The following is a 26,008-nucleotide window of genomic DNA, read 5'->3' as shown; positions in this document are numbered from 1 at the left end:
TGTAATAATTTAAATAGCAGATCCTTGCTTAAAGGAATATTAAAGGGTTAGTTCACCCAATAATCAAAATTATGTCATTAATAACTCACCCTCATGTCGTTCCAAACCCGTGAGCCCTCCGTTTATCTTCGGAACACAGTTTAATATATTTTAGATTTAGTCCGAGAGCTCTCAGTCTCTCTATTGAAACTGTGTGTACGGTATACTGTCCATGTCCAGAAAGGTAAGAAAAACATCTTCAAAGTAGTCCATGTGACATCAGAGGATCAGTTAGAATTTTTGATGCATCGAAAATGCATTTTGGTCCAAAAATAGCAAAAACTACGACTTTATTCGTATCTGAATCTATATATTAGTATATATATTAGCATGTCTTCTCAAAAACAGTGGCGCGGCATAATTTAAAAATTTAAAGAGCTGCGATTTATGGCTGTTTGTGAATGTATATACAGATTCAGAGCGAGAGGAGCAGCTGCTCTGAAACATCGCTCACCACTGAGGCCCGATGGGTCTGCGTGAAGCGTGTGACCCACAAGTCATTTTACAATTCAGCTAATGCTAATATTTTGAATTATAGTATATACCACGAAATAGTGACAGTTGAGATTATTTCAGTTGCATGAATCATAATAAATTTGAGAAAATGTCTTTGAACTTTTTTATAAATCCAATACCACAGCAAACAGTCCTTTGACCTCACTTTACTGCACTAACTAGTTTTTTTTTTTTTTTTTTTCAGTGGAAAAATGTAAATTCAAAATGATTAATATCAGCGACATTTTTTTTTTAACGATTTACAACTTTTTTTCATAACCTTAGTTTGTTTGTTTGACACCACAGTTATATGTATATAAATTATTGACATGGTAATAAGCCATCCATAGTTTTTGTTCTAATGTTTCGCCTGAAGACTCTTATTTTGAATAGTCTCTTCCGGCTCTTCTTGTCCATCAGGGTGTGTGAGTGTCAGTCATTTCTGCCTTCACAGACCAGAGCAATCTGTCAACAGGGAAGAGTCAAGATGGCCCCGAGTGGACTAAAGGCGATCGTAAACGAGAGTAAGTTTGAGTTAATCTTGCAATACGGTCTTTAAAACGTATGCTGTTCGTGTAGCAGATGTTTCAGAGCTTACACAGTGATATATTGACCTGTCAGGATGTATAATCAAAGCAACAGGTGTACACTGAGGGCTCGATACGTCATAATGGAGCACACTTCCGTATGTAGCTGCTGAAGTGCACTACAACTTCAACAGAGTTTAACTACTTTACTCAACACTTTTACGCCTCAGAAAATGTCATTTGTGTAAATGGAGGGGATACCAGGCTGGATTGCAGTGCATTGTTTAATAATTGTTGCGTCGGTTGTGGTCTTGTGATCAACATCACGCCGGACATAATAAAAACACAGGAAATGACACTTAAAAAAAAAAAAAAAAACTCTTGTGACAATGCACAACACCCTACAGACATTATTACATTATTACAATATTAACTATTATTTACAATTTCGCATTTAATTCTCATTTATCACCAGGGATGCAATTTGAGAACCAAATCTGAAATCTTAATATCAGTCATTTGTTTATTATTTGTATTTTTGTTAGTCCTTGTTTTAAAGCAAGTAGTCCAGAAAGACATTTAACCTGCTTTATAAAGCTGAAGCTCATCATTATATGGCACATCATCATTGTAAATGCCATAAACGAATGGCTTTTTCATAGTTTTCCTGTAATGGACACTATAGGTGTTGTCCTGTGATGGACACTATAGGTGTTGTCCTGTGATGGACACTATAGGTGTTGTCCTGTGATGGACACTATAGGTGTTGTCCTGTGATGGACACTATAGGTGTTGTCCTGTGATGGACACTATAGGTGATGTCCTGTGATGGACACTATAGGTGTTGTCCTGTGATGGACACTATAGGTGTTGTCCTGTGATGGACACTATAGGTGGTGTCCTGTGATGGACACTATAGGTGGTGTCCTGTGATGGACACTGTAGGTGTTGTCCTGCGATGGACACTATAGTTGTTGTCCTGCGATGGACACTATAGGTGTTGTCCTGCGATGGACACTATAGGTATTGTCCTGCGATGGACACTATAGGTGGTGTCCTGTGATGGACACTATAGGTGGTGTCCTGCGATGGACACTATAGGTGGTGTCCTGCGATGGACACTGTAGGTGGTGTCCTGCGATGGACACTGTAGGTGTTGTCCTGCGATGGACACTGTAGGTGTTGTCCTGCGATGGACACTATAGGTGTTGTCCTGCGATGGACACTATAGGCGGTGTCCTGTGTCCTGCGATGGACACTATAGGCGGTGTCCTGTGTCCTGCGATGGACACTATAGGCGGTGTCCTGCGATGGACACTATAGGCGGTGTCCTGCGATGGACACTATAGGCGGTGTCCTGCGATGGACACTATAGGCGGTGTCCTGCGATGGACACTATAGGCGGTGTCCTGCGATGGACACTATAGGCCGTGTCCTGCGATGGACACTATAGGCCGTGTCCTGCGATGGACACTATAGGCCGTGTCCTGCGATGGACACTATAGGCCGTGTCCTGCGATGGACACTATAGGCCGTGTCCTGCGATGGACACTATAGGCCGTGTCCTGCGATGGACACTATAGGTGGTGTCCGGTGTCCTGCGATGGACACTATAGGTGGTGTCCTGCGATGGACACTATAGGTGGTGTCCGGTGTCTTGCGATGGACACTATAGGCCGTGTCCTGCGATGGACACTATAGGTAATGTTGATGTTGTCTAACTACATTGCTGGTTTGTCTGTAGAAATCCTCAGTGGTGTCATCAAAAGTGTGAAGAAAGATGGGGAATGGAAGGTAATATTGGTACAAGTAGAGTGTCATTTTATACTTTTCATCCTGTTTTCACATGACTCACTGTGTGGTTGTTGTGTGTATTTAGGTGCTCATCGTGGATCACATCAGTATGCGCATTCTGTCCTCTTGCTGTAAAATGTCTGACATCATGGCAGAGGGCATTACAAGTAAGCATATTTCTATTTTTTTCCTTTCACAGGTCAGTTTACTATGTGATCTCACAAGGTTTCATTGGTTTCACAGGTTTTTATTTTTATTTTATTTTTTTTAATTAGGCTGCTAACTGTTGCAAATATTCCATTGTGCTAAAGAGGTTTTTATTGCAAAATGTGTCTGTATTCGCTTCACTGCTTGTCCCATAAACCACTAGGAAAAATCTAGATGTGAGCTGTCCTGTTTTCTTCACAGTTGTGGAGGACATTAACAAGCGGAGGGAGCCCATCCCTAGTCTGGAGGCCATTTACCTCATATCCCCTGTGCCAAAAGTGAGCATCTTTACTGCCACGCATCTCTCAGTTGAAGTGTTAATATAATATACAGTGTTGTAAAAAAAAATATCTTTTAATTTCAATGATCTCATATAGGTCTGTCAAAATAACTGAAAATCTAAATTCGAATTTTGTACTTAAATATTATCAAAATTCGAATCATATTCAAATTTAAAATGCATAATTTCAGTTAGGGTGAAGAAAAGCTTTTCGCTTCTCTTCTGAGGCCACAAGAGGGCGCATCGGGCAAAATATTGCTAATGCACGTTTATTCAAAGCACAAGAATACATGACTGTGAAGTGAATAATATTTAAAATAATGTTTATAAACCATTTTTAAATGAATTGCTTAAACAACTATAAACAAAACAGCATCATGTATGCATGCATAGTTTAATACAAAGGGCCGGAAATCCAATCACACAGAGTACATTTTTCATTTAAAAACATGAGAGGCAGTGGGATGGGGAAAACCCACCATAAAGTCTCGAGATATGTTTTTAAAAAGTTGAATTCACATTAATTTTACATGGATTTCTAAACATGCGGCTCTGTCGTGTGAGACGCGGGTGCAACGGTGATGGAAGATGTCCCTCTAGAAAATGCACGAAATATGAGTTCTGTGTGAACGACTTGGTTTCAGTTTTTACGTAAACAAGATCTTCTCCACATTGATGTTCTCTTTTTTCCACAATACTTTGAACATGCAACTTTTTTGCATTCGAATGTGTATTTTTATTTTCAATTTGATAAATATTCAAAATTTACATTTTTTTTTGACAGCCCTAATCTCATATCTGTATTTCAGTCAATTCATTCTCTGATTGGTGATTTCAAAGAAGCAGCCTTCACATACAAAGCAGCACACATCTTCTTTACAGACAGTAAGACTATTGATTTTACTATTTACTTTGACGTTTCTCTTTTGAAGACAGTCCATCATGGTTGCCTACAGCGCATGGTCTGAATTTGAGTAGTTATTATATTGTCTATCTCTGTTCATCCTGCATTCAGCTTGTCCTGATGGGCTTTTTGCTGAGATTGGAAGGTCAAGGGTCGCCAAGGTCATCAAAACCTTGAAGGAAATCAATGTGGCTTTCATACCATATGAGTTGCAGGTGCGTGGTAGCATTGCAAGCACATGCATCAACTACTGTTCAAAAGTCTGGGGTTGGTAAGATATTTTAAGAAACATAATAAGAAACATTTCTTATTATAATCAATTTTGAAAACGCATATCTGCTGCTGCTCTTTTTTGTGGAAATCATGATACCTTTTTTTTTTTTTGGATTCTTTGAATAGAAATCCTTTACATTTTATATATATATATATATATATATATATATATATATATATATATATATATATATATCTCTTTAGTGTTACTTTTATTTATTTTTGCAATTTAATGCATCCTTGCTGAATACATTTATTCATTTCTTTAAAAAAAACAAAATCTTACTGACCCCAAACGTTTGGCTGTGATGTGGTTTTCACATTTTCTTAAAAAAAAAAAAAAAAAAAAAATCTAGCTGTTTCTGACACACTTTGTTCATGTTGCAGGTGTTTATTCTGGACAACCCCAGTTCTTTCCACACTTTCTACAGCCCATCTCAGACTAATCTAGATGACAGGACCAGGATGATGGAGGCCATGGCCGAGCAGATCGCCACACTCTGTGACACACTGAAGGAGTACCCAGCCATCCGCTACCGCCAGTACTGATGCCCTTCACTCCCAGTTCTCACATGCACTTGGCAGCACTTTTAGTTTCCTGGTGTATCATGATTAGTTTGAGGTGTACAGGAAGTGTAAACCAACTGTGTTTCTCTCAGGGGCCCAAAGGAGAATTTCACCCTGGCTGAGATGGTGATGGACCGTCTGAATGCACATAAAGCAGACAATCCCAGTATGGGAGAGGTGAGATGTTGGGATATTTATCATGCACTCCAAACACTTTTTTTGTTTTTCTAAGCACCCACTATCTTGTCACACACATACTTCAAACTTTCTTCAGTTTCTTCAATTTAAAGTGACAGTTCTTAACCGCTGTATCATTTCTTGCTCTGTTTTCTGCACTATTTCTCTTTCCATGTCTTGTCTGTCAGCTGATATTTTCCTGAGCTTCAGGTGGGTGTCAATGCAAATCTTATTTTAGGTTTTATTTATTTTTTTATTTTTTGTCATCGTCCTGCTCTCCTGAATCTATGTTCTTTTCTTTTTTAACTTCTAACCTCCCATCTGTTTTCCCTTGAATCCTTCCTTTCATTTTCTGAAACTTCTGAATATTCTTCATTTCAGTTGCAATCATCAGAGCTTGTTCCAGTCAGCTATAGAAAAAAAAATGTAGATAAATCTGTTTCATAGCATGTATGTTAATTTTGGACCCTTATACATTACCATTCAGAGTTTCAGGGTCACTAAGATTTCTTTTTTTTCAAAGAAATGTATACTTTTATTCAGCAAGAATGCATTAATGAGATCAGAAATGGCAGAAAAGACATTTATAAAGAAAATGCTGTTCTTTTGAACTTTCGAATCATCAGAGGATCCTGTTCAGTTTCTACAAAATTAACTTGATGCTTTCTGAAGGATCATGTGACACTGAAGACTGGAGTAATGATGCCGAAGATTCAGCTTTGCATCACAGGAATACATTTCATTTAAAAAAACATTGAAATAGAACATAGTTATTTTAAATTGTAATAAGAATTGTTTTTTAACATATAAATGTAGACTTAATGAGTTTGAGAGACTTACTACAAAATCATAAAAAAATTGTACCAACCCCGAACTTTTAAATGCTAGTGTACATTTAAAATGAGAAAAAATCAAATATTTCAAAGGCTCTATGTTGTAAAAGTGACAGACAAGCATGTTAAGCAGATGTCTGATTGTCTGACATTGAAACCCGTCTAACACACTAATACATTTCCTTGGTTTGTTTGTTGTTTAAAAAAAACACACTTTAAGGAACTATAATTGTAATTTCTCATCCTGGGCAGGGCGCGGATAAAGCTCGCTCCCAGCTGCTTATAGTGGACCGTGGATATGATCCCATCTCTCCAATCCTGCATGAGTTGACCTTTCAGGCCATGGCCTACGATCTGCTGGACATCGAACAAGACATTTACAAGTACGTGCTTGTCTGCTTCTCCAGAGATGCCTCCAGTACTCATTATAATCAAACACAAGTGTCCATTTTACTCCAGTTGTGAGCAGTTCATCTAAGCAGTGGTGTATGAAGTCATTACTGTTACTTATGAGTTGTTGCATATTGTTGGCAGGTATCAGACGACAGGGATCGGAGAGGCTCGAGAGAAGGAAGTGTTGCTGGACGAGGACGATGAGCTGTGGGTGCAGCTGCGGCACATGCACATTGCAGACGTCACCAAGTAAGAGCAGCTCAACCATCACGTCTCCCGCCTCTCTGCTGGCCTTCTGTGCTGAGATCTTCTGCTCTGTTTCAGGAAGGTGACGGAGCTGCTACAAACCTTCTGTGAGAGTAAGAGGATGAGCACAGACAAGGTACACGCACAATCTTTGTCCACTACTGTTAATGTCACGCTGAACATCATCGGATGTGTCAGTGTCATATAGAAGTTAAGATTCGTTTGCACTGACAACTAAAAACCGTTTATGGTTTAAAATAATTAAAAAAGGTTATGGAAATCATCAGCAGCGCTGCACAGGACTTGCTTCCTGGAGAAGTGCCCATCCGAGGAATATAGCCCTTTATGATGTCGTACTCCTGGAGGAGTATTTGCCACAGAAATACTCTCATACGTCCAACTCATTATTTGAGACTTTGTCCATGTTTAGCATGAGAATCCAACTCTTTAAGAGTGTAAATAAGTCAGAATGCATGAACTAATATTAGTATCCCCTTTAATTTACACATCTTGAAATTTAAGAGAGTATGAATTGTAATGAGTGTGTATAAAATAATTAAATTTTTCTGTGAGATCGGGATGGTTAATTGCAATTAAATGAAAAAGGGATTGTTTAAATTAATATTAAATTCAATTAGCAGTACTTTATTGACCCACTTAAGCAGTACTTAAGTACACCTTTATGCATAATAATAAATACATAATGATTAAAAGTGTACTGTATTTTAAAGTGTTCTATATTTTCTACATTTCATATAACATACAAAATGTGTGCGTGCATGTGTGTGTGTATATATATATATATATATATATATATATATATATATATATATATATATTCACACACACACACACACATACAGTTATTATTATTTTCATTTTTTTTATAATTTTTTTTTTACAAAAACTCTATTTTGTACCTAATTCATGCTGCTTCATCCCTCAGGCCGGCATCAAAGATCTGTCTCAGATGCTGAAGAAGATGCCGCAGTACCAGAAAGAGCTGAGCCTGGTACGACTACTCACTTAAACACATTTTGGTTCTTTCCTTAAAGCTTTTATTTCTAGGTGATTTAAACCACTTGCTTGTATTCTTGTTAGTACTCCACTCATCTGAACCTCGCTGATGCCTGCATGAAGAAGTTCAAGAACACATTAGACAAGCTTTGTGAGGTGGAGCAGGTCAGTGCTTCCTGGTGTGGATTCAGACCAGATTTGATCATTTCTGAAGCTTTGTGTTACACAGCATCATTTCATTAATAATTCACATTATTACAAAATATTAGTTTTTTTTAAAATGCTGACTATATTTTGAAATATCTATTCATCAAAGAATTCTAAAAGAAATGTGTATATATACATTTATATGATTCTTTCCACAAATATGTGAAACAGCACGACTGTTGTTGTCAACATTGAAAATAATAAATGTTTCACGAGCAGCAAATCAAATTAACAGAATGATTTCTGAAGGATCATGTGACACTGAAGACTGGAGGAATGATGCTGAAAATTCAGCTTTGATCACAGGAATAAATGACATTTTAAAATATCAAGTAATATTTCACTATATATCTGTTCTTTACTGTATTCTTGATCAAATAAATGCAGCATAGGATAATTCATTTAAAAACATTAAAAATCTTACCGACCCCATACTTTTGAAACTAGATTATATCAATGTGAGATTATAACATAAAAAAAAAAAATAATAATCTGGAACAGCAATAAAACATCTCTCCTCAACAGTCCTCATGATTTGAGGTATCATTCACGTCCATAAAAAATGTTGCATGATGAAGTTGAATTATTATAATAATTAAATAGTTAATAAATTATATGCATTATTATTCAGCCATAGTGTTCTCAGAAATAATTTAGCATTTCCTCTGTAGGACTTGGCTATGGGATCAGATGCTGAGGGGGAACCAATCAAAGATGCTATGAAGAGTATCGTTCCTGTTCTGCTCAACACCGAGATCGAACCCTACGACAAAATCCGCATCATACTGCTGTACATTTTCCATAAGAAGAAGGGTATGAACACTTTGACTTTATTTAAGACTGACAGCTTAAACCCTTGATGAATTCATCAGATGGGATTCATCTTTACACACAGGCATTGGGGAAGAGAACCTCACAAAACTCATCCAGCACGCAAATGTGCAGCAGGACAAGAACATCATCACCAACCTGCAGCACCTGGGCTGCCCCATCATTACCGGGGTAAGATGAGACACTGTCTTTCCTTTCCTTATTCATGAACATTAGGAGCTGTACTATTTTTCTTCACAGGTAAAACTGTCCAGGCTACCGGTGTAGGCCTAAAGATGTTAACAAATTATGGTTACACTTTATTTTAAGGAGTCCTTGTTACAGTGTAATTATACATGTAAGTTCTGAGTAATATTAATTAACTACATGTACTTACTATATGGTTAGGGTCTGGCATAGGGTAACTTGCATGCAATTATGCATAATTAATTGTTATTATAATAGTAAGTACAAGGTGTAACAAGGACACCTTAAAATAAAGAGTTACCTAAACTACTAACATGTTCTCTGTCTTGTCTTTCAGGGCGCTAATGCTGGTAAGACTCTGCCTGACAGGAAGGAGCGCACAGAATCCACGTATCAGCTCTCCCGGTGGACACCCACCCTTAAAGATGTGATGGAGGTCAGGAAACACTGTCCGTTATATTTTTATAATCATGTAAAAATGTAATTATTCTCATTTGAATTCCTTTGGCTCTGCAGAATATCATTGATGACAAGTGTGACAGGAAGCAATGGCCGTTCCTGTCTGAGCCCGCCCTCATCTCCACCACAACCACTACAGTCAGGTATCAGCACTGCTCACAGGAGACCGTAGTGATTGAACACAGCAGAATGAAGCTTTTGTGTTGACGTTACTGTCCAATCCTATTCCAGTAGTGCACGGTTTGGACACTGGCACAAGAACAAGGCTCCCACAGAGTACCGCAGCGGCCCGCGCCTCATCATCTTTGTGATTGGAGGCATGACACATTCAGAGATGCGCTGCGCTTATGAAGTGACCCGGGCCACCGAGGGCAAATGGGAGGTTCTGATCGGTGAGAGGAGACGACTTAACAGCATATCACATCATTCACAGCACAGCATTTATTGTTTTCATTGTTTAAAATGTCAAATATAATTTTCTTCGGCAGGATCGACTCACATTCTTACTCCAACCAACTTTTTGAATGACCTTAAGAATTTGGATCAGCCCGCACCCGTTTAGCAGGACATGACTGAAGAGATTCGTCCCGCTGTACTCATGTGAAACCTGATGCTCATCACTTACCTCTCTCTCTCTCTCAGAGGACCAGTCAGAAGACACCGTTTTGATCTTGCTTCCTGAATATAAGCTGTATTTTAAAGTAGTCATTTTAAACTGCCCAAGTTAAACTGCTGGTCTATGTATGTGTGTGTATATATATTAAAGCTGTTGAAGATTGATGTTTAATTTAAAGGAAAAGTGATATATGTATGTATGACGAGATATGTGAAATTATTTGAGGACCTGTTGCCAAAGGCTTATAATTGTGCAGATAAATGGATTAAATCTTGCCTTAGTCAAATTCTGATGTGATCTGAACATCTCTTTAGACCTGCAGACCGGAGCAAATGATCACAATGGATTTCCACTGTAAACCAGCATTTTTGCTTCTTCTTTAAAGCTAAATAATCTTTCTTATAGTACATTTGTCTCTTTCTGATTTCCAGTTCGTTTTTGAGATATTTTCTGCCTGTGTTGGTGAAGGCGTCAGAGGATTCCTCTCAGTGTAGATGTCTTTTTGTTATTCATGCTCTGAACTCGTGCACTTTCTTCTCTCACTGTTACGTTGTCACACATATAGGGGGATGTGGTTCACTGGGTGTTTTTGTTTGCTGTCTGTGTTAATGATTCGAAATAAATTCTGCTTGTACCTCATTCCAGAAAGAGTTGCTTGAGTATTGCGATGTTCGTCTTGCTTTGTGTTTAATGAAAGATTTCTACAGGTAGACCAAATATTGGGGTCAGTATTTAATCAAAAGATGCATTGCATTGATAAAAAAATGACGGTGAGAAATGTATAATGTTACAAAAGATTTCCATTTCAAATAAATGCTGTAGTTTTGAACTTTATGCTCCTGAAAAAAATGCTGGTAGCACAAGCATTGACAATAATAATAAATGTTTCTTGAGCATCAAATTTGAATATAAAAATGATTTCTGAAGGATCATGTGACACTGAAGACTGGAAGAATGATGCTGAAATAGAAAACACATTTTACATTTTAATAATCTAGTTTGTTTTATATAATATACTGTTATTAATATAGTACACTTTCTGAGGTTAACAATTAGTATTTTAATTGAAAATTAAGCACTTCATTTTACTGTTTTTAGACTTCCAGGTCCTGTTTGTTACTGTTTTGTAACCACACTTCCTGTAACTCAACTCCTGATGGAAATCTCCCTCTCTCTGTACATCACATTCAGGATATTTAAGCCTGTTTTCTGCTGATTTTCAGAAATCCATTAATCTGTTCCATAGTTATTAACCTAAACACGCTGATGGTGTCTGTTGAGAGATATTGATGTCACTGCTCAAATGATTGTCATCATCTCCCATGATAAAAGATCACGACTGTATGATAGAGAGGATTAACTGGTTTTATCTGGGATTAAAGACGGTCCCCGTCTAGGTTTCCTAATGGGTGTGGGTTTATATTCAGAGCTTAACACCTTCTAAAAGCTCTCCATCCATCACTTGATTTTAGAGAGAAGAAGTACCAGACCGCAGCATGACTGAAACTGTAACACTCGTTTTGAAGAAGTATGCACTGATTTCTGTATTTCAATATCGAAGAAAATCCAGATGAAGATTGTAGAATTGCAGATTACGTCTGTGGCAGACAAAATGGAGGTATTGCATGCTTTTATATGTTACATTTTTGTATATTTACTACCGTGTTAAAAGATGTTACAACTGAATCGGTTGTTTTTGTCTTGACAGCAAGTGTCAGGCGATCGGGATCAGTTGTTTTCTCTGGTTAGTAAAGCTCAGCATGGAAGAATGGATGAGCAGCGCTGCACCTTGGGTCCAGCAACACCTCAACAAGCTCATGACTGCAGCCCAGGTCAGATTCTGGTCAAGATGTTCAAAATGAATGTACTTTCACACTAATCTTTGAAATTAACCTCATTATCAGTAGTATCTATTTATTAAGGCAAGGCAGGGTGGGGTGAAAATTGTTAGAAATAGTCCAAAATCTCAAAATGTACCAGTGCCTGAACAAACAATGTAGTATCTTGCCTTAAAAGTAATTTTTACATGTTCTCTGCGTGTTGTGCACCAGATGCCGATGAGTTTTTCCAGCTGCTGGTCAAGAGTCAAAGTCAGCGATTAGATGAGCAACGGGTGACGCTTAACTCATTGCCAGGGATGGAGGCATTCATGATCAAAGATCCTAAAGATGGAAATGTATTGAAGACAAACTTTGATCAGTTCTGTAGCATGGTCAGCAGAGCTCATGTGAGTTTTCCAGTCGACATCTATTACGACTATACAACACTAAACTACAGTTACACTACACTTTCAATGTTATAAATAAGGATTATTAGTTTAAGGTTATACTTTTTACAAGAAAATACTACGTTGTAGTTCAAAATGTCAGTGTGCTAATTGCAATATCTCTGTACCGTATTTTCCGGACTATAAGTCGCACTTTTTTTCATAGTTTGGCTGGTCCTGCGACTTATAGTCAGGTGCGACTTATTTATGAAAATTAATCTGACATGAAATGAGAAAAATGATCTAAGAGAAATGAACCAATAGAAAACATTACCGTCTCCAGCCGCGGGAGGGCGCTCTATGCTGCTCAGTGCTCCTGTAGTCTACACTGAAGACATAGAGCGCCCTCTCGCGGCTGGAGACGGTAATGTTTTCTCTGGGTTCTACATAAATGCGACAATTTCAGAGTTAAAATTGTTTCTTTTTTTGTAAGTAAATACTACATAAATTTTTTTTCCAGTACATGTGTGTGTGTGTGTATATATATATATATATATATATATATATATATATATATATATATATATATATATATATATATATATATATGTGTGTGAATGGTTTCAGAATAAAGTATTGCATGTTTTTTTTTTTTTTTTTTTTACCTGTCATGTAGAGCTTCAGGAAACGCAATCCTCCAAAAATGAGCCTGACCCCTGGGGCCCAGGACTCTATGAGAAGATCAAGCTTCAGTCCTCGTGCTACTGCTGACTCGGACACTTATAACACACTCACGACCAGATCAGCCTCGTTCAGCCCTATATCAGACAAGGACAGAATGGACGGTGAAAGTCTTCAAGTGAGCATGAATATCATATTTACAGCAGCCTTGGACACTTAAACCATTTTTCTCCAAACTTCCTTCTAACAAGTTTGAAAGCCTGTTATTCTTGTTCTAAATCCACCAGCATGAGCAGGACCAGCTGTTGTGTCTAGTTAGTCAAGCACAAAATGGACGTATGGATGAACAACGCTGCTCGATTAACCCTTTATCACGCAGACATATGGAGAACAGCCAGTCAGGTAAGTCTGCCAGCTGTTATAACTGATCAAATAGCAACCAACTGCAAACCAATCAGTGCAATTTCTGTTTCTCTACACCTTCAAACCAGATCAAGATGTTGAGAAGTTTTTTAAACTCATTGCTAATACCCAAAATCGGCAGTTAGATGACCAGCGGGCGACGCTTAACCGGTTACCAGAGATCAAATCGCCTCCTAGTATGACTGCTCAGGATTCAGATCAGCTCTTCAGCATGATCTCCAGAATACAGGTGAGGAAATATGTTGCCTTCATCATTTAAAGGCATAATATATTGCCATTCACAAGTTTGGGGTCGGTCAGAATATCAGCATTATATTGATCAAAAGTGTACAGTAAAGTATTATTTTTATTATTCATTAAAGAATCCTAAAAACGTGTAACCCAGTTTCTGCAACAAAAAAAAATAAAATAAAAATAACAAATTTGCAGTATGTTTTTATAATACATTTAACTTGTTATTAAAAAAAATCAAGGAAAATATATGATTAATGATAGATTTGTGAGACTATACACAGCTGTTAAAAGAGTCTAAATATAGGACAGGAAAAAGGGCTTATTTTAAGACCATCATCAACATTTACTAGCTCTCTCCTGTCTCCATCATTGATACATTCTCAGAAATAGAAACCTGGATAGACTGTCATTTATCTAAAAGCACTCTGTGATAACGATGCACTCTTGTATTATTTTCTCTTCGGCAGGGCTCTCGGATAGATGATCAGCGCTGCTCTGCTCCCAAAATCCACCTGGGGTCTCCCGCCCCCACAAAGAAGTCTCCTTCTCAACCTGTATCAGCGACTAACCGTCCATCCCAATCAGGCTCACCCACTAAATCATCCCGGAGATCAGGAACATTCAGTCCTGACTCTGAGGTGAGCCAACCACACCGCACAAATCAATCCAGACGGCATCCAACCGCAGCACAGGCATTTCTGAATAAACTGTAAAAGATCACTGCATTAGCTTTTTATAGGATATAAACTTTATTTATAACCAGTTTAGCATAACAGTACCACTGAAAGTGACATTGTATATATTTAAAATACAATGGGCAGGCAGTTGAATAATTAAGATTTTATTTTGTTGATTAAGGTCTCTCATGCTCACAAAGGTTGCATTTATTTGAACAAAATGACAGTAAAAACATACAGTGATATTGTGAAATTTTATTATAATTTAAAGTTTTATTAAGATAATTGATTTAAACATATTTTACAATTAATGTATTTCTGTTTTTTTCTTCACCATCATTACTCTTGCATTCAGAATAATTTCCTAAGAATTATGTGACACTGAAGTCTGGCTGAAATTTCATTTAAAAAGATCTAAACTTCTGACAAGTACTGTATATATTTAAATTATATATATATATATATATATATATATATATATATATATATATATATATATATATATATATACACACACACACACACGCACAATTATTATTATTATTTTTGTTCTAGTTAGCAATATAGTTTTTTTATTTGACATTGTAATACCAATTTGTAGCTCTTGGATTGGTTCACACAATATAAAAATAAAACTCATTCTGTAATTGTAAAGAAGAATTAGCAATTTAAATGAAGAAAGGTTTTCTGAGTTCAAAACGAGTGTCATGTTGTGTCATGCTGTCAGTTACAACAGGAAGTTTTCATACGGAAAACCAAACAATGTCCCTGTGAAGCTAGAATGTTTCTGAAAATCAAATACAAATGAAATTCCCATTCATTCATATAGTGTTTTCTTTCTTTGAATAAGGTAAAAAATTGCATTGATCAGGACCAGCTTTTTTCCCTGCTACATAATGCACAGCACCGGCGAATGGATGACCAGCGGTGCTCATTTGAACCCTTTAAAAAGACTTCCTCTTCTCCAAAGAATCCAAACACTAGTCCCACAGGTAACCAAAGTCTGCTGATTATTAATGACCTGCTCATTATATATATATATATATATATATATATATATATATATATATAAAAACATAGCAATCCTAATATTTCACACTGTTCTGGCTTGTTGCAGTGGAAGATCCTGAGCAGTTTTTCAAACTGGTGTCCAGCTTTCAGAGCGGACGGCTGGATGACCAGCGCGTGACACTCAATGCATTGCCAGGCATCCAGAACTCCAGCACTGGAACTAAGAGAGAGAACAATAAAACATTGGCTCCTAAAATCACCCTGACCCCTGCTTTACCTGCTGCGCCAACAAAAGTTTGTTCCAGACCTTCCTCTCCCACACTGAGCGTCAGTGAATCAGACACACATGTCAGGCCTCCCCCCAGACTGGCCTCATTTCCCCCAGAGAGATTACTGCATGATGATATGTCTGCACAGGTGAGGGATTTTTACTGCATCTATTTTTGCTTTTGATCCCTAACAATTCAACTGAAGTGGTTGATATTAATTGTAAGCACACTTTTGTTTTACAGATATCATTTCAGATTTCCATGTGCTTCCCTCCACACCAGGTAGGTACTGTACGATGACCACAAAAATTGTTTACAGAATGAAAGTGATTATAATTTCTCTGAAGACATTTTGTGATATGTGCACAATAAAGTGTGAAACAACCTTTTGCTTAAAAATAATTTTTTTAAATTCACCTAGTCTGTTTTCTAAATGCATGTCATGGGTTTTATTGTGAAAGACTCATCAATGTATGTTGACCTTATTATGTTTCATTAAAATGTCTTAAATAGCTCACTAGAGGCAAAGACTCTTAGGAAATAAAGACATAAAATTTGGTCGGATCCTCTCAAAAATCTATTGTATGGCTTCAAAATATTTGAATAAAGTGCAAGAGATGCATCGACCACTTTTATGATTTGTTTAGTGTTTTTTAGTGTTGTTTAGTGTTTTCAGCTTGGTCACTCTGAACTTTTCTGTTTGTATAGGAACTACTTGAATTTTTTTTTATATAAAACCAAATAAGTAAAAGTGTGTTCCTGTTCTAGATGGCTACTTATTTGTGATTGAAGATTAGACAGTAAAATAAATCTGAGAAATTTAAAAACTTGAGGCAACCAGCTTCAGGACATTTTTTTTTTTACTCACCCTTATGGAATTTCTTTTTTTGTATCAACTCAAAGTTGGTCTGTGCCTTCATCAAACACAATATGCTAAGTTCTATGGACTCTATGAACTCAGATATAGTTTTTTACTTCCATGTGATGTGAAAGTCAAACTTGTGCATCAGTTCGTTTAAAAAACTGAAACGTTTATGTACAATGACTTCACATTGTTTATGAGCTAAAATAACTAAAACATAACTAATTATTCAAGCGCATCAATAGTGTAGAGTCTAATGTGTAATTTTTGGGTCTCTTTCAGACGCATGGAGCAAATAACCAGCCATATCCATTCCCTGAAGTCTTCATCACAATCGGACAACCAGGGGAGGCTATAGTAATTCCTCTCAGCCCCAGGCCTGGCAGACCGGTCTCTCTCAGTGTGAACCCACACAGACAGCATCGCTCCAGGTCAGTGCCTCCTCACACACTCAAACGATTTTATGATACTTTTCAGTTAATAAAAAAAAAAAAAAATAACACTTATATTAGGTTTCTCATTAAAAAAAAAAATTGCATTGTGTTAAACTGACTCAACTTAATATTTCCATTTTGCTTTGCACCTTTTTGGGGTTACCGCTGTGATGAAGTGTATATGTGCTTGGATTGAAGACCTGCTAAAAAGAATTAAAGTTGTTTTAATAATTAAAAACAAAATACTTGGGCATGTCATGGATGTAACAAAACCATCTTCTGGATAAGATTTGTAAAAATGATTCTTGAATGTATTCACTATATAAACTAAGCGATTAAACAGGATTACTTGTTTTATTTTTTTAATAAGAATTTTAGGATAATTGAACGTTTTTTTGGGCGAAATTTAGAATGCTAACCTGATTCAACTAATTGGAATTGAATGAACCTTATGTGATTTACTTAAGTTTACTGAAATAAATAATGTTAATTAAATGCAACATAACCCAGTTATGTGGAACCTGTTAGACATAGAAATGTTAAGTAAACACAACTTCTAATTTTTTTTTTGGAGTGCAGGTCTCCTGAGAGTCAGGGACAGTCCAGACCCTCTTCTCCACACCTGTCTGGTCCGGTGGGCCTATATGAGGACTACTTCTCTCTGAAACAAAGCGTCCACACCACTCAGCTGCAACAGAACAAGGAGGCTGAGAAGGGGAAAGGAAAAAGTAGTGGAAAGAAAGAAAAAAAGGAGAAAAGCAAAGAAAAGAGAAAATAGGATGCCATGCGTGATCATATAGTCTAGTTTCACATCACCTGGATGAATGTCAGTATTACAAAAAAGCTAAACATTTTGGTTTTTAGATAAAATAATTAGCATGTCAAAATAAGCTGTGTTCACACTGGAAATTAACATACTGTTTAGAAGTGTATTCTGTAGTGTTTTTGTTTCATGGCTCGTTTGACAATCTCTTGTGAATTAAAAATGTATTTGTGTGAAGCTTTAATGAGTGTTTTTAAACTTAGCGTTATCTGTGCTATTCATGTTTCATGAAAAATAAATCATCATCTAATTAGGATACTGATATTGATCTCCTGCAAATGTACATGACTTTAAACATGTTTTCCAAAATTACTAACAACTTAATTAAGTGTAAAACCTTTTTTAATGTGAAACAAATCAAAGTAGGCCAAGTGATACAGCAGGCAAAGCATATGACTGAGCACATGTGTAGGCTACCCTAAAACTGACTTTTCACCAGCTTTATCTCATTCACTTAAATCACAGAATGACTGCTTGTGTTTTCATCAAAGAGCAGTGAGTTTTAACAAGTAAATTCTTGACTGAAACTATTCTGTCGGTCTTGGTCTTATTCTGCGCTACAGTAGATTACAAGTGTTTCAGAGCAACTGCAGCATCTGTGTGAACTCGCCTGCAGTGCTTCCTCTCGCTCTGAAACTGCTGAATGTCTTTACTTCATCCAACGGCCTCAAATCAGAGATCTGTACCTTGTACAATGTTTTAAATGCTGAGCAAATGGATTTTGAAAGTTCTTAAACAATTTGAACACTTGTGATAATAAAGAAAATTAGAAAGACATAACAAACCAAAAGAGTTATTGCACATTTGTTTGTATATTATTGCTTTATTTAATTTTTTTATATCTTGCACCAGGGAGATATATATGTGACAATATAGCCATTCATTACAGATGTGGCTATAACAGCATCATTGAGCGATGAGTATGTCACAAAGCCATAAAGCATGCTACGACTGTTCATGATCACCGCTGAATTGGTGACTTCTCCATCTCCAAAAGCAGAAAAAACAGGGAGCCCAGCCCCTCACTGCCCAAGCTTTACGGCAAGTTTTAGACTGAAGTCTTTATTTTGGGGAGGATTGGAGCTGCTCTTATACTCTGCCCGGTGCTTCTCGTATTTTTTAAAATGGCATACGGACACTAGATGGCCATTGAGCAGTGCACCATCATTCAGCTTCTTCATCGCTAATTCAACGGCCTCCAGTGTGGCGTAATGGATAAAACCATAGCCTTTCAGTTCGCCCTTACTGTCCCACACCACTCTGCTCGACAGGATTTCCCTGAAGTGAGAGAAAGTCCTGTATAAAGCAAGGTTATTGATGTCCCTTGCTAGGCCCTTAATAATAATTATATTACCGATTCCACTTTTACTCAAGGTGGAATCAGTTTCGGCCCACATGATATGGATCAGTTTATTAAAGATATATTTAGCGCACTTCTTTTTCCACAAGGGAAACGCTCAACTATCACCGTCAGCTAGCCTATGTTTGCTACAGTTACTTCTCTAATAAAACATTTTTGTTCACAGAATAATGGATAAACTAAAGCATAAATGAAGAATGTCCAAATCTCAAAGGCTCCCCCTAGAGGAGAAACTGTGACGCACCCATGGAAGCGACAGCCAATAGGAATCAACTTCACTCGGAAAAGGCGGTGCTTTTGTACTTCAACGTTCCCAACACGCTGCGAAAATAGTTATTTTGTCAAGAATAACAGAGCTTTTAACAATATTACAAAGAGTTTCTCTGACAAAGGAAAATGCCAACGCTTAGCGGAAAGGCAGACGTTTTATTCGTATGTATTTGTGTTTTTTAAAGTCGGCTCTGTGACCTTTAATAGGGTCTGTTATCAGCTAGCTGTGATTAGCTTGCTAACTCTAAGAGAATGAGATACCAATATACAAAAATATTGTTTCTAATAAAAAAATATTTTCTAATTTATGGTGTTTATTACCTGTCAAACACGAAATGTGTTGTTGTGTCGTTTGCATTGATTAATATCATATTTAATACTAGACTGAATGGGTAACAGTAGTTAGCATATGTTTCTAACTAATGTTATATATTTGAAATTAAATAACCATTTTAGGCGAGCAAAGGTGATTCTGCTCGAAATAATTCTAGTTCCCTAACATGACTTTCTTCTTTTTGAGATTGCATGCATCGTTGTACATTAATTAACAGAGTCGTGTATATTGCAGGAAGATGATGATTTGCCTTATGAAGAAGAAATCATCAGGAATCCGTATTCAGTCAAATGCTGGATGCGTTACATTGAGCACAAGCAAAATGCCCAGAAACCAGTGCTCAATATGATCTATGAAAGAGCATTAAAAGAGCTACCTGGCAGGTATGTGCATGTCATCTTGTTTTTTTCTTGTAAAGCCCTGTGCTTGAATCCTAAAATAGATTTGCTCCTTTTTAAAAATGTATTTCTCAGTTACAAGCTGTGGTACAACTACCTGAGAGAGAGAAGAAAACAGGTGAAAGGCAAGTGTGTCACAGATCTAGCATACGAGGAGGTGAACAACTGTCATGAGAGAGCACTTGTGTTTATGCATAAGGTAAAGTTGAAGTTTCGTGTGGTTTTACGTTTATATAGCAGCAGTGCTGTGTGAAAACATCACTTGTGTGATTTGACGGTTGCACATTTATAGCAGTGTGAATGTTTACTTTTTTCCACCGGCTCCTCAGATGCCGAGGATATGGATCGACTACTGTCAGTTCATGGTGTCTCAATGCAAAATTACACGGAGCAGACGGACGTTCGATAGGGCGTTAAGAGCGCTACCCATTACCCAGCATCCTCGTATCTGGCCCCTGTATCTTCGCTTTGCCCATAACTTGCCTCTCCCAGAAACAGCTATTCGTGTTTACCGCCGGTACTTAAAGGTGAGGGTGGGAACATAACCAAATACACACTTGATAGTCTGTAGTTGACATTTCAATGTGTAAATTAAGCTATCTCAACACTTGCTTTTCTTCTGTCTTGCTTGTAGTTGTCTCCTGAGAATGCAGAGGAATACATTGATTTCCTGCGTTCAGTTGGACGTCTGGATGAAGCTGCGATCCGGCTGGCAGCTGTGGTCAATGATGAAAACTTTGTTTCTAAAGAGGGAAAGTCCAATTATCAGGTTAGCAAATTACATCTTTTACTTTTTTTTTGTAATGAGTGGTGAACAAACTTCAGAAAACAGCACTTGTATTAAATTTAAAATATTTTGTAACTTTTTTTTTACAATTTTTTTTGTCTTCACTGGCAATTTTATGCTGAATATATGTTTTGATTTCTTAATTTTTTTTATTAAATACTTCTTACTCTTACTCTACCTCTTACACCCTAAAACTTAAATCTTACTGTGTATTTGCTTTGACACAGATTTATCTTGATCATAGTTCTTTACTAGTCTGAAATTGGTCATCATTTTATTGGGTTATCATGCTGAAGACAAAAATGGAGGTTGCAGATCTGGATTTGTTTGCTTATCACAGGTCAACAATTGTATTTTAGATTAGAAAAAATAAGTATCTAATACACTAGACATTATTATAGGAATTATAATTTCTAAAGTTCTTAATCAATTCAATGATTTGTCATTTTAAGATCATGATGCATCAAAGTGGCTTTATGCCTCTAATGTCCATCTCAGTCTGCGTTTCCATATACCGTAAGCATAAATTCAGTATTGCAAATTCTATACATACCATGCAACAAGGTACATATTTTTTCTTGTCAAATTCAATTACAGCTCTGGCACGAACTCTGTGACCTCATCTCACAAAACCCGGACAAGGTGACCTCACTGAACGTGGGAGCGATTATCCGCGGAGGTCTCACTCGTTTTACTGACCAGCTCGGCAAACTCTGGTGTTCTCTGGCTGATTACTACATCCGCAGTGGACATTTTGAGAAGGTGAAACTGCAAGTTCACAAAATCTAAGAGTGCTCTGGATAAACTAACCCCACTCTTGACCCTATTACCATTATCCTGCTTTTTCAAGGCTCGAGATGTATATGAGGAAGCCATCCTAACCGTAGTCACTGTGCGAGACTTCACCCAGGTTTTCGACAGCTATGCGCAGTTTGAGGAGAGCATGATTGCTGCCAAGATGGAGACCACGTCTGAACTGGGACAAGATGAAGATGGTGAGAGAAATTTTTCCTTGGAAGACATTGTAGCAAATAATCCTTGATGTTGGTCTTCCAGTAATCCTGATTTCCCCACTCTAGGAGACATTGACTTGGAGTTGCGATTGGCCCGTTTTGAGTTGCTGATAACTCGACGACCACTTTTACTGAACAGTGTGCTGCTGCGTCAGAACCCTCACAACGTTCACGAGTGGCACAAGAGAGTCAAACTCTACGAGGGCCAACCTCGACAGGTCGGACACATCATTTACATCTTTAAATCGGTTGATATTCGTCTCAACATAACTGCTGTGTGTGATTTACAGATCTTAATCCTGCTTTTTCCTGTAGATTATCAACACGTACACAGAAGCTGTGCAAACCATAGATCCTGTCAAAGCCACGGGAAAACCTCACTCTCTCTGGGTGTCCTTCGCCAGATTCTATGAGGATAATGAACAGCTGGATGATGTACAGCACTTCCTGTATACTTGCGACGTTGTAGATAATGTGTCGGTACATTACTCTAAACTGATGGTTAACTATTTCGCTTGAACTTCAAGGCTAGGACTATCTTTGAGAAGGCCACAAAGGTGAACTACAAACAGGTGGATGATCTTGCTGCAGTGTGGTGTGAATATGGAGAGATGGAGCTGAGACATGAGAATTATGACCAAGCTTTGCGTATACTAAGGGTAAGAGACACTGTATAAGTACTATACATCACCCACTAGTGCTTTAGTGAAGTGCGGCGTTATTTTAGTGTAATTGAGGTAGTATTATAGTTTCTATTAATATTTTACTATTTGTTTTATGTCTATATAGTTTTTATTTTTGGTAATAACTTAACCCCAGTTTCAAAGTTTGCTTGGTGTCATAGTTTACTGCATTTCATGCCAAAGGGATATAAAATAGGAGATCATGTCATCCAACTTTTTCCAGATGTTGACAGTCTTTTTCTTCACAGAAAGCAACAGCAATTCCATCCAGAAAAGCAGAGTATTTTGATTCATCAGAACCAGTGCAGAATCGAGTTTATAAGTCCCTGAAAGTGTGGTCCATGCTTGCAGACTTGGAAGAGAGTCTTGGCACATTCCAGGTATGTTGCTTTGTCGTTTCCTTTTCTCTGAGGGAATGTATTTTACCGTATGTTCTTGCTGTTTTGTGTGTTAATGTAGCTGTTGCTTTTGTCAGTCCACAAAGGCAGTGTATGATCGCATCATTGATCTCCGGATCGCCACTCCTCAGATCATCATTAACTATGCCATGTTTCTTGAAGAACACAACTACTTTGAGGATAGTTTCAAGGTAAGGGAATTTAACATAACTCTGTTTGAATCTTCATTGTTTTGCTCTTATTTTTGCATTAACAAATCCATCTATTTATAAATAAATCTGGATTTAATTTTGACTGAAGGCATACGAGCGTGGCATAGCCCTCTTTAAGTGGCCTAATGTCCATGACATCTGGAACACGTACCTCACCAAGTTCATCGACCGTTATGGAGGCAAGAAGCTGGAGAGAGCACGCGATCTGTTTGAGCAAGCGCTGGATGGGTGTCCTGCTAAATATGCCAAAAGTAATCATGCAGAAAACAGAGAATATAATATGATTAACTACATTCAGTTAAGATTAAAAGTAAACGTTTAAATACTTTACTTGTGAGTGGTGCCTTGAAACCAGATTCTGATTTAATTTGTGTTGTTTTACAGCAATCTACTTGCTGTATGCTAAGCTGGAAGAGGAGTATGGTCTGGCGCGACATGCCATGGCTGTGTATGAGAGAGCCACTGCAGCTGTAGAAACAGAGGAACAACATCAGATGTTCAATATCTACATCAAACGGGCAGCAGAGATTTATGGAGTCACTCACACAAGAGCCATCTATCAGAAAGCCATTGAGGTAAACCTGTCAGCTGTAACTCAATTGCAAATATATAATGCAGTATATACTTACTCAACTTTATTGTCCTGAAAAGGCAATTCTTTGTGTAGACAGCAGTACACGTGCACTTACAGTAGCAACACAACACACATATGCTATAATGAGTTCATTTGGTTTGGTGCAGGTCCTGCCAGATGAGCACGCCAGAGACATGTGCCTGCGCTTTGCGGACATGGAGAGCAAACTCGGGGAGATTGACAGAGCGAGAGCCATCTACTCCTACTGCTCACAGATCTGTGATCCAAGGGTACATTTTACAGCACTGCTCCATATTCATTTTGCTCATATTGTGGGTAATCCTGTGTTTTGACTGATTTAACATCTCGGGATCAGATGACCGCTCATTTCTGGCAAACATGGAAGGAGTTTGAGATACGCCATGGTAATGAGGACACCATCCGCGAGATGCTGCGGATTAAACGCAGTGTGCAGGCCACATACAACACACAGGTCAACTTCATGTCCTCTCAGATGCTCAAGGCAACCACCAATGCTACTGGAACAGGTACGCAGAAAATGACTAAAACGTACTAAAAACTAAATAAAAAATATTAATAAATATTGTAAGACTGGAGAATGGTGTAGAATCTGTTTGTTAGTAGACTGACAATCTCTATTTGCATGTGAAATGTATTCTTAGCACAGGTGAGAATGGTAAGCAAATAGGCGTTGGATTAATCCACCAGTCGAGGTTGAATAACCGCATATAAATCCTTCATTGTATGGTTAAACTCTTTTTAATTGCTTGTGTGTTTTAGTGTCAGATCTTGCTCCTGGGCAGAGCGGGGTGGATGACATGAAGATGCTGGAGCAGAAGGCTCATCAGCTCGCTGCAGAGGCTGAGCAGGACAAACCCAAACCTAAAGACAAGATCCTCTTCGTCAGGTATGTACTGCGCCCTAGTCTGAGGCAGGCCACACAGATCAATCAGAGCATGCAGGCGGTGTGGCACCGGCTCAGAGACTTATTTAAAGGTTCTGCCCTTTCTGAAAATTTGGTTTCGGTTGTACCATTTACATCACTTAATTTTTGTTTGGTTTGTGCAGGAGTGACACCTCTCGCAGTGAACTTGCCGAACTGGCCAAACAAGCTAATCCAGATGAGATTGACATTGATGATGAAGATGAGGATGCAGAGGATGGGGAACCAGAAGGTTAGTTCAGATGGGACATGATTGTTTTTTTCTTTTCTTCATCAGCATTGATGATTTTCAGTGGTGTGTCTTTGAACAGTTGCTGAACTGGTAGTCTGATCATTCACATTGTGTCATTGCAGAGATGCAGTTGGAGCAGAAGTCTGTCCCTACTGCCGTCTTCGGAGGACTAAAGGATGACTAAATTTGCTTCGGTTTTACGGATGATCACAAAACTCCCAGATTCAGTAATCAGGAAACTGCGAAAGGAATCGCAACATGCTGATGTGAATTCATGTGAATGGCTTACTACATTTTAGCAGTACCAATTCAGACCACATGGTGTCAATCTTTACAGCATTTACATGCTTTCGATTTGTCCTTCATTACATTGGGTAGATACAATATTGAAGTTGTTTCCCTTATCTATGGTATATTAAAGGAACAATCAACATGCCTGACATCTGCAGATCATTTATTATATGATTGCAATACTGTAAACTCTCTGAAGGCCCTGCCCATAATTTCATGGATACATGGGTGGAGCTTTCCAGATGTTTGTTTGTGCAAACATATGAATGTTGTGGTTTGAGGAATATACCAGTATTAAAAAAAAAAGAAAAGAAAACGCACATTTGGTCAGGGTTGTCACTTTAAACTTTCATTGTGCATGTTACTTCAACAAAGTTTATTCTGTCTGTAAAGGGATGAGGAGTCATTTTTGCAGTTTTATAACTAAGCATTTTATTTGCGGTACATTTTGAGTGCTGGTGCGCTGAAAAACCAAAGAATGATGAAAAACAAATGCCCTGTTCCTCCCTAATTAGATTAAAATAGTTATGTGAGTTAATCGTCTTACAAAGTTAGTTACAGCAGTGGTCTCTTTACCATCATGTGACCCGGACCTTCAGTGAATTCTGTCCCATGTTAGGTTTGTCCACAACTGAGCTGTGCTTCTGAATCATTTTCAGTGAAAACTCCACTAAAGTGCTTGATGATTTAGTGATAAACAGAGTTTGATAGTCACTAGTTTATGACATGCTGTAGCCTAAATACTTAATACTGTTATTTTATAAAATATCCACTACATCATGCTGATCAGTGTGTGAGACTAAATAATAGGCTAACTTTGA

General features: G+C 37.7%; 3 protein-coding genes across 4 annotated transcripts; all 3 read left to right on the top strand.

The window, feature by feature from the left end:
- Nucleotides 1-940: 940 nt before the first annotated feature.
- LOC127953015 (syntaxin-binding protein 2) lies at nucleotides 941-10,690 on the top strand. The gene is made up of 19 exons (XM_052551912.1): nucleotides 941-1,058; nucleotides 2,806-2,855; nucleotides 2,941-3,022; nucleotides 3,264-3,340; nucleotides 4,152-4,227; nucleotides 4,358-4,461; nucleotides 4,907-5,061; nucleotides 5,179-5,263; nucleotides 6,349-6,479; nucleotides 6,631-6,738; nucleotides 6,814-6,871; nucleotides 7,682-7,747; nucleotides 7,837-7,917; nucleotides 8,631-8,772; nucleotides 8,855-8,961; nucleotides 9,314-9,412; nucleotides 9,493-9,578; nucleotides 9,667-9,827; nucleotides 9,924-10,690. The coding sequence occupies exons 1-19, from the start codon at nucleotides 1,022-1,024 to the stop codon at nucleotides 9,995-9,997; spliced, it is 1,779 nt and encodes a 592-aa protein (XP_052407872.1). The 5' UTR covers nucleotides 941-1,021; the 3' UTR covers nucleotides 9,998-10,690.
- Nucleotides 10,691-11,287: 597 nt separating this feature from the next.
- On the top strand, nucleotides 11,288-18,401 carry LOC127943088 (uncharacterized). The gene is made up of 12 exons (XM_052539258.1): nucleotides 11,288-11,669; nucleotides 11,760-11,883; nucleotides 12,103-12,278; nucleotides 12,934-13,116; nucleotides 13,226-13,340; nucleotides 13,430-13,590; nucleotides 14,063-14,233; nucleotides 15,123-15,264; nucleotides 15,390-15,700; nucleotides 15,796-15,834; nucleotides 16,697-16,845; nucleotides 17,428-18,401. The coding sequence occupies exons 1-12, from the start codon at nucleotides 11,622-11,624 to the stop codon at nucleotides 17,624-17,626; spliced, it is 1,818 nt and encodes a 605-aa protein (XP_052395218.1). The 5' UTR covers nucleotides 11,288-11,621; the 3' UTR covers nucleotides 17,627-18,401.
- A 906-nt stretch (nucleotides 18,402-19,307) lies between these two features.
- On the top strand, nucleotides 19,308-25,331 carry LOC127952992 (pre-mRNA-splicing factor SYF1-like). Of its 2 annotated transcripts, none has more exons than XM_052551891.1 (19): nucleotides 19,308-19,463; nucleotides 19,870-20,018; nucleotides 20,109-20,232; nucleotides 20,363-20,560; nucleotides 20,668-20,802; nucleotides 21,418-21,582; nucleotides 21,671-21,815; nucleotides 21,903-22,051; nucleotides 22,149-22,268; nucleotides 22,361-22,492; nucleotides 22,765-22,896; nucleotides 22,992-23,105; nucleotides 23,215-23,377; nucleotides 23,511-23,701; nucleotides 23,868-23,990; nucleotides 24,077-24,248; nucleotides 24,502-24,628; nucleotides 24,790-24,896; nucleotides 25,019-25,331. In XM_052551891.1, the coding sequence occupies exons 1-19, from the start codon at nucleotides 19,428-19,430 to the stop codon at nucleotides 25,078-25,080; spliced, it is 2,544 nt and encodes an 847-aa protein (XP_052407851.1). In that variant the 5' UTR covers nucleotides 19,308-19,427; the 3' UTR covers nucleotides 25,081-25,331. The 2 variants fall into 2 exon arrangements, with proteins under 2 accessions (XP_052407851.1, XP_052407849.1); XM_052551889.1 differs by having other exon boundaries at nucleotides 21,900-22,051.
- The last annotated feature ends 677 nt before the right edge of the window (nucleotides 25,332-26,008 follow it).

The sequence above is a fragment of the Carassius gibelio genome, chromosome A3 (assembly GCF_023724105.1).
Source record: "Carassius gibelio isolate Cgi1373 ecotype wild population from Czech Republic chromosome A3, carGib1.2-hapl.c, whole genome shotgun sequence".
NCBI lineage: Eukaryota > Metazoa > Chordata > Actinopteri > Cypriniformes > Cyprinidae > Carassius > Carassius gibelio.
The sequence above is the reverse complement of the archived record's forward strand: the minus strand, read 5'-3'. Positions and strand labels throughout refer to the sequence as shown.

What these genes read in the sequence shown, in the direction of transcription:
- LOC127943088 (XM_052539258.1), top strand. Translation starts at nt 11,622, where the DNA reads ATGAAGATTGTAGAATTGCAGATTACGTCTGTGGCAGACAAAATGGAG. An exon ending in GCATGATCTCCAGAATACAG is followed by an intron (nt 13,591 to 14,062) that starts GTGAGGAAATAT and finishes TCTCTTCGGCAG; the next exon opens with GGCTCTCGGATAGATGATCA. An exon ending in TGTGCTTCCCTCCACACCAG is followed by an intron (nt 15,835 to 16,696) that starts GTAGGTACTGTA and finishes GGTCTCTTTCAG; the next exon opens with ACGCATGGAGCAAATAACCA.
- LOC127952992 (XM_052551889.1), top strand. Translation starts at nt 19,428, where the DNA reads ATGCCAACGCTTAGCGGAAAGGCAGACGTTTTATTC. An exon ending in GAAAGGCAGACGTTTTATTC is followed by an intron (nt 19,464 to 19,869) that starts GTATGTATTTGT and finishes TGTATATTGCAG; the next exon opens with GAAGATGATGATTTGCCTTA. An exon ending in ACTGGGACAAGATGAAGATG is followed by an intron (nt 21,816 to 21,899) that starts GTGAGAGAAATT and finishes TCCCCACTCTAG; the next exon opens with GAGACATTGACTTGGAGTTG.
- LOC127953015 (XM_052551912.1), top strand. Translation starts at nt 1,022, where the DNA reads ATGGCCCCGAGTGGACTAAAGGCGATCGTAAACGAGA. An exon ending in AGAAAGATGGGGAATGGAAG is followed by an intron (nt 2,856 to 2,940) that starts GTAATATTGGTA and finishes GTGTGTATTTAG; the next exon opens with GTGCTCATCGTGGATCACAT. An exon ending in GCTGCCCCATCATTACCGGG is followed by an intron (nt 8,962 to 9,313) that starts GTAAGATGAGAC and finishes CTTGTCTTTCAG; the next exon opens with GGCGCTAATGCTGGTAAGAC.